Source organism: Colius striatus, chromosome Z (assembly GCF_028858725.1).
Source record: "Colius striatus isolate bColStr4 chromosome Z, bColStr4.1.hap1, whole genome shotgun sequence".
In the NCBI taxonomy this organism is placed as follows: Eukaryota; Metazoa; Chordata; class Aves; order Coliiformes; family Coliidae; genus Colius; species Colius striatus.
In genome coordinates this window covers 2,117,273-2,130,908 of record NC_084790.1, presented here as the reverse complement: position 1 = coordinate 2,130,908, position 13,636 = coordinate 2,117,273, and the positions used below count along the sequence as shown (strand labels likewise).

Here is a 13,636-nt window from a genome sequence, read left to right as displayed (position 1 = left end):
CCGGCGCTGCCGAAGCCCCCTCTGCACACGCTGAGCCCCCGGGGTGGCAGCCCGGCTCCTGCCCCCGGCCTCTCGGCCGTGTGGTGATGGGGGAGGGCCGCTCCCCTCGCTGCCGCCCCCTCCGGCGCCTCAGGGCTGTTGGCGCCGTCGCCATAGCAACGGGCACAGGCGCCCTCTCAGCGTCGCCTCGGGCCCGCTCCGAGGGGTGTGCGGGACGGGACCCCAGCCCAGCACCACCCCAAACCCCCCTGCAGAGCTCATCCCCTGCTCAAGCAGGTTCCCCTCGCTCGGGGGGCACAGGAACGTGTCCAGGTGGGGCTGGAAGCCTCCTGAGAAGGAGCCTCCACACCTCCACACCCTCCCTGGGCAGCCTGGGCCAGGGCTCCCTCAGCTCAGCACCAAAGGAGTTTCTCCTCCTGTTCCAGTGACACTGGTTTGGTTCCAGCTTTTATCCATCACCTCTTGTCCTGTCACCTGCCACCACAGAACAAAGTGTCCCCCCATCCTCCTGACACCCACCCTTCAGGTACTTATAAGCCTGTTCTTCTCCAGACTACACAGCCCCAGGTGCCACAGCCTTTCCTCCTCACACAGATGTTCCATCTTGGTAGCCCCGTGCTGGCCTCTCTCCGTATGCCCCATGGCCAAGTGCCAGGGTGAGCTCCCAACCCTCTCCTCCTCCAGCCCCCAGCCCCATGGGGCAGAAGACAGACCAAGGCTGAAGAAGGGACTCGTTTGCCAGTGCACTGATGCCGCACACCCTTCAGGCTTGCCCTCAGTTCAGGGCAGTGTGCTGATGCCTTGGATGCTTTTGGATGCTCTTCCTCATGCCCAGATGGACACTGGCTTTGGCAGCCCTGCCAGTCTCCTGCTGTGTGATACACATGACCATAACCAATGTCTGGATCGGCTCATTTTCCTCTCCAGGCAAATTCCTCTTTTATTTGCTCCCAGTGGCAGCAAAGCCTTTTCCTCCCAGATGCTGTTTAGCCAATGCGGAGTGACAGAGGTGATAAATCGTATCACTGCTGTCTCCTTGTCCAGTAAACCCCACCATAAACCCCTTAATCAGCCTTTTTTTTGGGGGGGTGAGGAGGAATCACACACAACCTCTGCACACAAACATCACCTGCTCCCGCCTCAAGGCTCAGACTTGGGGCTGTTTCCAGTCGGTGTTTGGCTCTTTCCAGCAGCACCAGGCTGCGTGGAGAAGCCCAAGCAAGACTATTTGTTCCTTCGTTGTCATTATCAAAGCTCTTCTCCTCACTCCATTGCATTCTTTGCCTCCCATTGGAGAGGTTTGGGAGCATAGGGCAAAGTCCTCAGAGCCACATGGTCCTTTCTGCCAGCTCACAGCCATTTCAGCTCCTTTCACTGGTGTCAAACCACCTCTGAGGTCCCTTCAGGTTTTAGCTAGTAACACTTCACCTCACTATTCCTCACATTTTGTCCTGTTCCTGGGCAAATCCCAGCCCTCCAAACCCTCAACCTCCTGCTCCCAAACCCCAGAGGAGGGAAGCTACCTTTGTTGTTCAATTTTCCTCACCCCACAAGACCCTACCCAGGCATTTCTCCAGCAACCAACACTCCGTGGAGTGAAATCTGCCTTTCTGAACCCATCCCAGCTCAGTTTTGTCCCCAGGGAATGGGGGAGCTGAGGGACTGGGGGAACTGAGGATCCTCCTTTCCTGCTGCTGCCGCCTGATGAGATCCTTCCTCTGCAAATAGTTTAGCAGGGGATGAGTTTAGCTTTTGCGGTCCCTGGAGGGATGAATCCTTGCAGGAAACTCTCAGCACATAAAGGGGAGAGGTTGGGCAAAAGCGGGAGGGGGTGGGGAGGAGGATGATGTGGATGCTGCCGGCGGGGAGGGGAAGAGAAAGGCAAAGTTCTGGGTGTCGGGGGAGGCTGGGGGAGGCAGCTGGGGAGAGGGAAACGGGCGAAGAGAGGGGCCGGGGAAGGTTTGGGGGTTAGAGGTTGGCTTCAACACAAAGGAACAAGCGGCTGAGAAGACGGTAGGAAGCGAAGAACCAATCACGGCGGCAGCCCGGCGATAAAAGGGTTTGCGAAGGGACCCGGGGAGGGGAGAGCTCGCAGGAAACGGCTTCGGCTCCTTGAGCTCCGGGGAGAAAAGGCAACGAGAGACCCCCGCTGCTGGGGGGTGGGAAAGGGGACGGGACAGCCAGACGGACGGAGCATATGGTGAGAGCCTCGGCTCGCGGAGAACAAGGGCGCTGAGGGCTGGGGGAGAACAATGATGGTCCCTGAGATGTGGGGGGGAAAGGGGATGAAAAGGGAGTGGGGGGGTTCATCCATCCCGGTGCTGCTGCCCGTCGCGGTGGTGGGAGGGGGGAGAAAGCGAGATGGAGCGGTGGGGAGGGAGACACAGAAGCCGAAAGGGATGGAGAGGAGGGAGGAATGCAAAGATAAGGAGAGCACGGGCAGATGGGGGTTCATCCATCCCCCCCCCAGACCCCCGGGGTGAGATCCCACCCAGATGTGCCCTGAACTTTATTGCTCCGGGGGGAGGTTGAACCGAGGGGCTCCCTGGAAGCAGCTTCGGGGGTGTGTGTGTGGGGGTGGGACGTGAGGGGGTCTGTTCTCAGCCCTGGGTGGGCTGGCTGAGGTCAGGTGAGGGGGAGGAGATGCTGCCTGAGCTCCAGGACGTGTTGGGGAATGATGCTGCTGAGGGGAGGGGGTGAGCACCCCTTGATCTAAGGGAGGTGTGTGCAATGAGGGGCTTGCACCCGTCACCCACCCAGGAGCCTGTGTGTGCTGAGACCCCTGCAGTGAGTATCTTGGGGTGCAGTGTTTCAGGGCTCCCACTCCCCATTTTAGGCTGCAAATCCTTCTTTGTTGTGTGCTGCAGCAGATGCCAGAGGGGGGTCAGCCAGATCCATTTTATTAAGCTGATCAGAAAGAGCAGAGATGGAAGAAAACCTGTTACATCCTCATCCCTCTTCCTTAATGCCTCCTAATTCTCCCTGGTGTGTCTCTTACCACCTCAACCAACGTGGTTTGAAGCCTTTCCAGCCACAGGTCTTTCATCATTTCTCTTGGGAGGCTGTTGCAGGGCTGGGAGATTTAATAACAACACAAATACCCTGAGCTCTGACATAACTCTGAACAGCCAGGGATCTCCCAAGGCTTCACAAAGGACAGTAGCTCTGTTTGCATCAGGGAGGGGTTGAAAAGGGAACAGGAAACAAAATGAAGTTGTTTGTCCACTATCACTTCGAAACTAAGTGAGAAACAAGGCTGAGTCTCCTGAGTCTCAGTCTAGTGCTGTAACTACCATGTTTTGAGCCAGTCTGATCTGTCTAATCCCCTTGGATCACTTGAGGCCAGCTCAAATACCTCAGAGGTCGTGGTTTTGAGCCATTTTCTGCTGTTTCTTTGGTGGGTATCAGTTGGGAAAGAACTTGTTAATTCAACAGCCTGGATCACGCCTTGGCAACTGGGCTTTGTCCACTGAAGACCTCGTGTGAGGCTCTTTCAGGGAAGACATCTGGTGCCCCAGCTGAGCTGTTGTTTATTTAAGGCCAGGAGTAGCACATCTGCAGCGTTATTACCATAGATTGCAAACTAATTGCAGGGCAACTGATCGAGCTCAGGCTGAAATGGCTCCAGCTCAGTCCCTTTTCCAATGGGAGCCCTGCAAGAAGCAAATTCCCACTTCTTAAGACCTGTTAGAATCAATCTCTTTGGGCTTTCCATGCAGCTCAAAACCAGGGTTCCTGACCTCTTTTTGGGTCACCAGAGCACCCTCTGATGTGCCTCTCCAGGGTTTGCTTCTCCAAAGAGCAACAGATGCTATACTGGGTGGCATTTTGGATCTTAAAAGGGAAGGTGGGGGTGAAATGCAGCTCCAGACCAATGATCTTTTGAGAGATTTAACCTAGGAATATGATTTTAGTGGCTTTCCTTGCTGCGTTTGGCCGGCAAACAGAACCCAGAAGCTCTTGCAGGGGTGGTGTTGGAGAAAAGGCCCATGGAAAGTGGTTGTGCTTGTGTTTTTTAGGGGGGCCTGAAACAGGTCTCACTCCTGTTCTGGCTGTGTTTGCAGATAGTGGGACTGCAGAAGCTCTCAGGAGGGTTAACCCACATAAAACATGCCTGAGGTTTTCTAGGTGATAGTTCACAAGAGATTAACCAACATAACCTCTAGAGGTTGTGCTTGAGGAAAGAGGAGCTTAGAGGCCATGACAGCTCCACTTCATTGGGGTACAAGAAAAGGTGAGCTTCAACAATAGGTTTTAGGGGAGTAATCAAAGATGTGGTGTTAGGGGAGCAGAATAAAACACAGGGTGGTTTTTAAACACAGGTCAAGAAGCATCTTCCTTGGCTATAACTGACAACAGAGCCTCATGAGTCTGGGTTTAAGGAAAGCACTTGACACAGTCCCCCCAAGGAGGTGACTGTTTTAGTTGGAGATAGGGAAGAGAGAGCCAAAATGGAAGGAGGACACTTGGATCCTTCCAAAAGGAGAGAGCTGGGGTCTGAGCTTGTTAACAAGCCCTTTAGAAGTCAGGAGATCTACCTGTGGTAAGGAAAAACCAGCTCAGCAAAGAGGAGGGTGAGAACTGAAGGCTTGGAAATGGCTGAAGTAGGAGTTGGGGCAGAGCAGGCGGCTGCAAAGTGAAGCTGCTGTAGCCTGGAGGACCTCAGCTATTGGAAGGCATTGTAGGAGTATCTAGGATGACAGAGGAAGAACACATCTGGCCAGAGGTGTCCAGAGGTAGCAGAGCAGTGTTTGTACCACAGCACAAAGGTCTGAGCTCTGCTTCAGTGGGGAGCAGCCAGGCTGGCTCACCTCCTGTAGAAACAGAACCCAGCTGAGGGGGAAGAGATCAAAAAGGAATTGGCTTCTGCTTAAAAAAACACCCACCCCAACTGCTGAGGGATGTGAGAGGCAAGTCTCCAGTTGGGAGAAGAACTGGGAGCATCATGGCAGTGTGGTGGGAAGTGGCTGTACATTGGTGTAGGAAAACAGATGGGGAGGTTTCCAAGCAGAGCGTGGTTAAAGAGACTCTGGAAAGCTTGTAAAGGGGAGAGAAGGAGCTCTTTGCCTCTTGTCCTCATCCTCCCAGCAGGCTTGCTGCTGTATTTCTCTGCTCTGTCACGAGATGCCAGGGAGCAGAGACTCCCTGCAGAGCAGGAGCTTTAATGGATGCCATTAAACATGGCCACAGGCCCAGCAATGGGCAGCTCCCTGCTTCAGCTTCTGCCTCTGGAAAAGGGATGAGTCCCAGGAGCATCCTCCTTGGCCCTTCTGCTTCTGTGCTGAGAGACAAAGGCTGAGGAGCAGCCTGGTTCTCCTTGCCCCTGATCCTTCCAGGGCCGTGCACCTCCTCCTCAGGGGAGGCAGGGATGAAGGTGGCAGAGCAGTGAGCAGGGGTTTCCCTCAGGCTCCCTCCTCACTTGTGTGGGTCCTGCATTGTTGCCCTGACAAAGGCAGCCCTGTTCCTTCCCCACAACTATTCCTTGTCAGCATCCCTCAGCATTTGGGCTGCACATTTCCTGCCCACTGGCAGCCTTTCAAGAGGCAGAACGTGGCTGGAAAGCAGATCGGTGGGGCAGGAGGCTGGAAGGTAGCACAGAAGGTGGGCAGAGACAGGGCTGCACGTCAGAACCGTGATGAAGAAGGGTGATGGTGTCTACAGAACTGACTTGGCTCCTCCTGGGTCTCCTCTACCCTGTGTCAAACCAGCAGGGACATTCCCTGGCTCTCAGATACTGGGGAGGTCAAGTGCCTGGCTTGATGCCGCACAAGGAACCAAGACCTGAAGCCGAATTAAGGTCTAAGTAGCTGAAGGGCTCTGGCTAAAGCTGGAGCCATGACCACCCAAACTGCACCTTGCTGTGTCTTTCTACCCTTGAGAAGCTGAAGCAGGATTGGGGATGCTGTGCCCTCTACCCTGGCAGTGCTGTGCCCAGCTCTGGCCCCGTCCCTTTTGACACAGACCCTGTGCCATGGTGTGGATGGGCTGTGAGACCCTGAGGCTGGAGAAACAGGGAGCAGTGAGCCTGGGGTGATTCCCAGGATCAGGCTCTTCCAGCTCCTCTTCACCTCCTCCCCACACAGCCCTGCTGAGCTGGAGCACCAGTGCCTGTCCCATGGGGGCTGCACCAATCCTGCACACAATTTTGGGGCCCTCAGCCCCAACAGCAATGACTTTAGCTCCCCATTTCCCTGAGGTGCTGAGCTCCTGCCCCTGCCTCCCTGTGCTGCTGGGGACACTCAGCATCCTCCCAGGATGGAAGAGGAAAGGGGCCTGGCTCCCCCACACCGTGCTTTGCCTTGGGGAAAAGCCTCTTGCAATGGTAACAGTGATCCCAGCAGTAAACAGACACTTCCCAGAGCTGCTAATGGGAACCATATGGCAGAAAGGGGCCTCTGGCCCTCTGCAGTCATGTTGCTTTCCTGTCCAGGAAACTCAGTGGATTTGGGAGAGGCTGGGGGGGCTCCTGGGAGCAGCCCAGACACCCCCCTACAGAAGGGGAGTGAGGAAGGCTCCCCACACCTGGCCTGGCTGCTTTTGGAGGTGGGTCACAGTCAGGGGGGATCAGGGAATTTCCTTGAGGGGCCACCTCAGATGTTTCTGACTCCTTGAATGTGCCCCAAGGGTCAGGCAGGAAGGGGAGAGGGGACAGGAGAGGCTGCTGTAGGCAAAGGCTCTGCCACTGAGCAGAGGGAACGTTGCCCTCCTCACCCAAAACATCCCTGGGCAGTGCCAAAAGCCCCCAGCACCAATCCTGCAGACACATGTCCCCTTGCAGATGCCAGGTGAGCTTCAATCCCAAGGGCCTGAGTCAATCCCCAGCTTGCTGAGGTCACCCCAAAAAGCCCTCCCTGAGCTGGTGAGGAGCGGGGCAGGTGGAACTGGCTCTGGAGCACAAGACCCACCTTCCCTTCGTGTCTGCCATGCTGTGGCCATCACTGCTGCCAGCAGAAGCTGCTCTGTCCCCTTGGGTACACAGCACAAGACCTCGGAGGAGGTTTTGAGGCCTTTCTTTGGTCCACACAAGCCCATCAGATGCTCCCAGGAGAGCCAGGAAGAGTCAAGCTGTAAAGCAAGGGGGTTCTCAGCTTGTCCTGAGCCAGATAACCTGACATTGCTCAAGAGGCCAGTCCCTGAACACAGGTTTGGAGAAATCCCATCTAACAGGCCCAGTGCCAACCCAGTGCCATGGGAAACTTGGCTTTGCTTTGTACCAGATGCCCTCTGCCCTCCTCAGAGGGACCCTCATACTGTTTGTGCTGGGTTCCTCTGCTCCTGGAAGCTTCTGCTGCCTGCCTTTGTGCCTAAGCCCCATCCTCTTCAGCCTAAAACCTCCTCAAGAGGAGCAGCCCAGAGCCTCTTAGAACCCTTGCTGTGGTTTGTGCCTTGTTCTGTTTCTCTTATCACTTTCAGCACACCCTTCCCCTTTGAGATTTCTCCCCTCGGCCTCCTGTCCTTGGGCAGGAAGGAACATTTAGCAACTTGAGTACAAGAGGGGCCCCTCTGGTTTGAAATGAAGGTTGGGAGCAAGGTGAGGGCAGAGAGATGGAGGCAGAGGAAGGAAAGCTGGAGGAGGGGGCTGCAGAAGTGGGATGGCATTGAAGGGAACGGGGTTTGAGGTGCTTGGAGGGGGAGGGAGCTGTGAGGGATGAAGGGGAGCTGGGGGTGGAGAAATGCTTGTGGTAAAGGCAGGGGAGAAGGTGAGAAGCAGGGGAAAAGGGGGAGGGTTGTGCCTCTGCATTTACTGGGGGTGAGGCCACCAAGCTCTCTGGGTGCCTCAGGTTCCCCTCAGGCTGCAGGAACCTCCCAGACCCCAGAGACACGAGGGGGGAGAGCAGAGAAAGGCTGTGAGTTCAGGCTTTGCCCTGACCCCGAGTGCTGTGAGCAGGAAATAACATCCAAACCGCAGGGGAGACGGGAAATGATGGGGGTAAAACTCAGAAGGGGCCTAGAAACGTTTGTCACCAGGGTTGTGCAGCTCCCAGGAGCTGGGGAGAGCCAGCTCAGCTCAGCCACCACTGCTCAAGACCCTGTGGCAAAGGCCTCTCGAGTCTAGAAAGCGAGCCCCGGCTCGGTTTGGGTTCTTTGCTGGGTACTACATGAGCTTGGTGGCAACTGCTGAGTGTTGAGGCTTTATTAGGCAGCTAAAAAAACACCCAAAACCCTGGTGCAAGTGGCTCTGTGAGCTTGGCAATGTGGGGATATCCCCCACCCAAAGCTTTCCACCCCACCACATCTACCCTGGGGCCTTCTCAGAGTCTACCCCAGGCCTTGTGCAGCAAGAAGGGGATTTCTCAACCCCTGCTCCTCCCTCAGCATCATTTGCTCAGCCCCACATCTCTCCTTTGCATATGCAAAACAGCCCTGACCAAGCCTGATCTTTTAAGGCTGTTTTGAAGGTGAAGAGCACAGGGGAAAAACCCTCCTGAAGCTCTGTCAGTGCCTTTCCAGCTCACTGTTTCTAACCCAAATGGGTGGTTTGCAGCACTGGTGAGGTGGTTTTTCTCCTGTGCTGCATTCTACCTGGTCTGAGACTTGTCAAACTCATCCTCCTGTTCACTCAGCCCAGGTCACAGCTGATGAGGCTCAGCCTAAAGCCATCGTGGGCTCCCCAGAGAAGACAGAAATCCCCAGCACTTGCTCTGCTGAGCTGGGATCTGAGCTGTTCAGCAAAGCTTCTCTGGGCTAAAATGAGACTAAAATGACCAGTCTTTCCTCCAGGCCTTTGGTGGTGATGTTGGTTAAACACTGGGTGCTGGTTTGGCAGGACGTGGGAGTTGTAGCCTTGCTGCTCACAGCTTGGTAATTGCTTTCCACGAGTGGGTTTGGAGCAGAAGCCCTCATCCCACCTTCTGCTTGTGTTTCCAGCAGCCCTCTCCCATCCTAGCCCATTACCTTGACTAGAACTCTTGAGGCAGTGTCCCAGATCACCTGCCAGCTTCCTAAAACTGAGCAGTACCCCAGACCTGCATCTCCTGGCTGCCAGACCAGGTTTGCTGTTGCCTAAAGCTCTTGGAACCCTCAAGAAATCCCCACGGAGGGAGCTTTGAGGGTGCTGCTGTCACACAGCTGGCTTAGGGGTGATGAAACCAGCCACGACATTTCCTTTCCAGGTGTTGCAAGAGCTCTGTCTGAGCCACCTCCTCGAGGAACAGCAGCCCACCAACTTCAAGCTCAGGATTAAATAGACAGAGGAGGGGAAGGAACCATGTTCCAGGCCACGGGAGCCGCCAGCCCAGCTTCAGCTCACGTACGTAGCATCCCCTGTCAGGACTTTCCCCCCTGGCTTTTGGCTCGTGAGGGATGGAGGGTTGTGTGTCCAGAGGCTGTGTTCTGAGCTTGACATTTGTAGGGTGATGAAAGGCACAGGCAGTGCTGCTCAAGCAAGCAAATGTTCCAGCAGAAGGTGCTGTTTGCTGAGCACCAGTTGCCAGATCAGCTGAAGGGGCTCAGAGCTCCTCACCCCGTTCTCTGCTGGCCTTGCTGTGTTTGTTTGTGTTTCCATGGCTTTCTGGGATGACAATTGAGAGCATCTGAGCTGCTTAGGATTGGAGGGAGATGGAAAAACAGAAAGGCTCGAGAACATCTCCTGCTGGGACAGGATATGGCCCTTCCCCTCAAGGGAGGAGATCTCAGATATGAACTAGATAGTGAGGCAGATGAGAGCCAGAAAGCAGCTTGCCTGGAGCCTTGGGAACGGATGTGTTCCAGTTCCAAAGAGGCAGCTCTGGCTCAGCTGAGCCTAAAACTGAGCCTAAACCCAAGCCTATGAAATCCTAAGCCCCAGGAGAGCACCTGTGGTTGTTTTACCAGAGCTGAGGGACACGACTGGTCTTACACAGCCTCGAGTCTCGCTGCCTGTGTCCCTCTGTTGACTTTGGCTTCCTCTTCCAGCCTTGTGGGAGAGGGAAAAAAAATCACCTCCCTGCCCCTTCAGTCAATGAGAGCAGCTGGGAAATGTCTGGAAAGAGGCAGCAGCTCAGCAAAGTGAGAGTTTCCTGTGCTTTGCTCAGACAAGCTGTTTCCAAAAATACAAAGGAGACACTATGGGGGAGGAAAAGGCGGGGGGAGGGTGGAAGATCAGCCTGGAGACGGATGATCAGCCTGGGGACAGACAGAAAGGACAGTGCTGGCCCAGCAGAGCCAAGAGGAAGGGTGAAGAGGTTGGTGGGGTGATGTTCTGAGGTCACACTGTGGGAGCAAAGAGCAGAGAGGGGAGAGACAGGCTGTTGGGAAGCAGTTCTGGCTGGTCCACCTTGTTAAAAGTGTGTTTGCCCCTTTTGATCCAGGCTGTTCGAAGCGGCTGGAGGAAGGTACAGGACTGTGGGGGAGGAGTGGGGGCGGATTGGGGAGAAGATGAGCTGTTGCAGCTGCAGATGGGACCACTGAGAGCTTGCTCTGAAATGCTGGGGGCAGAGGGGACAGGGCCTCAGTCTTCACATCTCTCTTGCCTTGCATCAGTACCATCAGCCCTCACCAAGCTGCAGGTGCCATGGAGCACGTCCTCAGGTCCTCAGCTCTGACAGTGCCCCTCCACACCCTCACAACAGAGCTCAAAGGGGCTGGAGGAGGCTCTTTGCTGTGGCTTCCAGCCCAGGAGTTTCCTGTGCAGTGTCACAGAGGAACTCAGAAACAAAACATCCACTGAGGGGGGAAACAGCAGCACAGGCTCTGTGAGAACCAGGAGCACCCCAGGAACTGCCTGTCTACCACCTTCTCTCTGCCTGCAGGCTGGCAGCATTGCCACTCCAGCAAAAGAAGGGTTAATTACCACTCTCCAGCTCTGTGGGGTAAATGTTGGCTTGGAGGAGGATGAAGCAGAGCTGCTAAGGCAGCTGGGGAGGATGTGGCAGTGAAGGAGTGGAGTTCCCTCACTTCTCTGCCCACCCCAGGCCCAAAGTGTACCCAGGGATGGGCAGCGACAGGGACACGGGGAGGGCTCCCCTGCTTCAGGGACAGGGACACAGGGAGGGCTCCTCTGCTTCAGGGACAGGGACACAGGGAGGGCTCCTCTGCTTCAGGGACAGGGACACGGGGAGGGCTCCCCTGCTTCAGGGACAGGGACACGGGGAGGGCTCCCCTGCTTCAGGGACAGGGACACAGGGAGGGCTCCCCTGCTTCAGGGACAGGGACACAGGGAGGGCTCCCCTGCTTCAGGGACAGGGACACAGGGAGGGCTCCCCTGCTTCAGGGACACGGGGAGGGCTCCTCTGCTTCAGGGACAGGGACACGGGGAGGGCTCCCCTGCTTCAGGGACAGGGACACAGGGAGGGCTCCTCTGCTTCAGGGACAGGGACACGGGGAGGGCTCCTCTGCTTCAGGGACACGGGGAAGGCTCCTCTGCTTCTCTGCTGTTCTTCCTGAGGGCTAATACTGATGCTGGGGGTCCCCAGACACATGGTGGCTGCACTGGGAGGCCAAGGATGCCCACAGATGGGGAGAGCTGTGACTCCAGGGTTGGAAAAGATCTTTAAGATCAAGTTCAACTCCTCCCCTCACAGTGCCAAGCCCATCACTAAGGCCTCAGCACCACATCTATGTGTGTCTTTTCAGTCCCTCCAGGGCTGGAGACTCCCCCAGCTCCCTGGGCAGCCTGGCACAGGGGCTGACACCCCTCTCAGAGAGAAAAAGTTCTTCCCTAAGATGTTGTGCTCTGCAAAGTCTCTGCTGTGACATTTGTGCTTGATACCACCACAAAAGAGCTCAGCTATGCCCTGGCTGTGGAAGAAACAAGGTCCAAGGCAGAGGCCTGAGTGAGCAGTGCTGGATGGGAGCTGGCTGCTCTCCCCCAGCGTGCCCAGTTCACACCCTGTGTGCCCCCTGTGTGTCCTTGCAGCTCAGCTGCTGGTACTGATCCTCCTGTGCTCCTCCTTTAAGCACAACTCAGTGCCAAGTTTGTCACTCCAGGCTCTTCATTGTGTTTCTTTTCTCCTTCCCTTCTTAGGAGGCAAAGAACAGCTCAGGAGGCAGCACGGTGCAGCGCTCCAAGGTACCTGCTCTGTTACCTCAGCATAGAGTCACAGAAGCATTTTGGTTGGGAAAGACCTTTGAGTCCAACCCTTTGCCAAGCTCATCACTACCCCATGGCCCTCAGCACCTCAGCTCTGTGCCTTTGGGATCCTTCCAGGGATGGGCCCTCCCCCAGGCAGCCTGGAACAGGGGCTGACAACTCTTCCTGGGCTCTGATCTCAACCTCCCCTGGGGCAACCTGAGGCTGTTTCCTCTTGTCCTGTCACTTGGAAGCAGAGACAGACCCCCACCTCACTCCAACCTCCTGTCAAGGAGTTGCAGAGGGTGATGATGTCTCCCCTCAGCCTCCTTGAGGCTAAATAAGCCCAGCAACATGCTGCTGGTTGAAACCCAAAGGGCCAAGCACCAGTGTAACCCAGCAGCAGTGGAGTGGCATGAGGAGACTGAGCTGCTTCATGCCAACCACTGCTCCAGGTGGGAACCAGGCACAGCATCTCCCAAACCTCTTCCTCATCCTCTCTCTCCCCTTTTTTTTTGACTTCCCCTTTGTCCAGTCCTTCAGCCTGAAGGCACAAGTGAAGGAGCTGTGCACCGCCTGCCAGAAAACCGTCTACCCCATGGAGCGGCTGGTGGCGGATAAGTTTGTCTTCCACAACGCCTGCTTCTGCTGCAAGCACTGCCACACCAAGCTCAGGTGAGGAGGAAAAGGGGATGGCACCGTGGCTCTGCCCACCCTGGGGAGGGAAAGCTCCTTGGGCAGATAAAGAACCACCCCCACAGCCCATTCAGCCTGGTCCTGAGTGTCAGCTAAATCCCCCCTGGTGTGGTGGAAGAGATGTTTTTGCCCTTGAGAGCAGCCCCAATGTGGAGCTGAGGCAGAGCTTCCTCCTAGATGATGCAGAGCCCTGCAGGACCCCCTCCCTTATTACCTTTAATGCCTGAGCCGTCTGGAGCAAGCTCTCAGGCCTTTCTCACACTCCCTACCTGCCCGTTCCCTTCTCCTTCCTCCTATCCTGATGCCCTTCGAGTCTCCCCCTCCCCTGAACCATGCAGCCCATATCCTTGTGCCCAGCTAACCCTGCCTCCTTCCCTAGCCTGGGCACCTATGCAGCTCTCCATGGGGAATTCTACTGCAAGCCCCACTTCCAGCAGCTCTTCAAGAGTAAAGGCAACTACGACGAGGGCTTCGGGCGCAAGCAGCACAAGGAGCTGTGGGTGCACAAGGAGGTGGAGAGCGGGACCAAGACGGCGTGAGCGAGGCCAAGCCCCCCACCTTCCTTTTCCCTGGAGCTCAGCAGAGATGGGATGAAGCAGTGCTGAGCCAGGGGCTAACTGAGCTGATGTAAAGCAAAGGCTGAGCTTGAGCCTGGGGGGCAGTTTCAGGTCTGCCAACCATGGAAAAGGAGATGATCCGGGGCCTGGAAGTCTCAGCAGAGCTGCCAGCTCCCGCCACACCAGTCCTGGTGTGTCCTTGGTTTACATCAGCTCAGTTCAGCTGGCATTGTTCAGCCTTAAGGATCTTGCCCTGTGACTGTTTAACAGTGTCTTGTCTTTTTGATATTTGCCTTTGATTGGTACGTTCTGTGCTGGAGCCTGGCACAGCAGCTTCAGCCCCGCACCGCGCCAGGCGCTCTTTTATTTTTGTAATACAAGGTTTTGGAGCCTT

The 13,636-nt window shown here is 55.9% G+C and overlaps 1 protein-coding gene across 1 annotated transcript; it reads left to right on the top strand.

Annotated features, from left to right (window-relative positions):
• The first annotated feature begins 1,934 nt into the window (after nt 1-1,934).
• LOC104559068 (LIM domain-containing protein 2) lies at nt 1,935-13,636 on the top strand. The gene is made up of 5 exons (XM_062018268.1): nt 1,935-2,200; nt 9,114-9,250; nt 11,945-11,989; nt 12,525-12,664; nt 13,065-13,636. Exons 2-5 carry the CDS (start codon nt 9,209-9,211, stop codon nt 13,222-13,224), a joined length of 387 nt encoding a protein of 128 aa, XP_061874252.1. The 5' UTR covers nt 1,935-2,200; nt 9,114-9,208; the 3' UTR covers nt 13,225-13,636.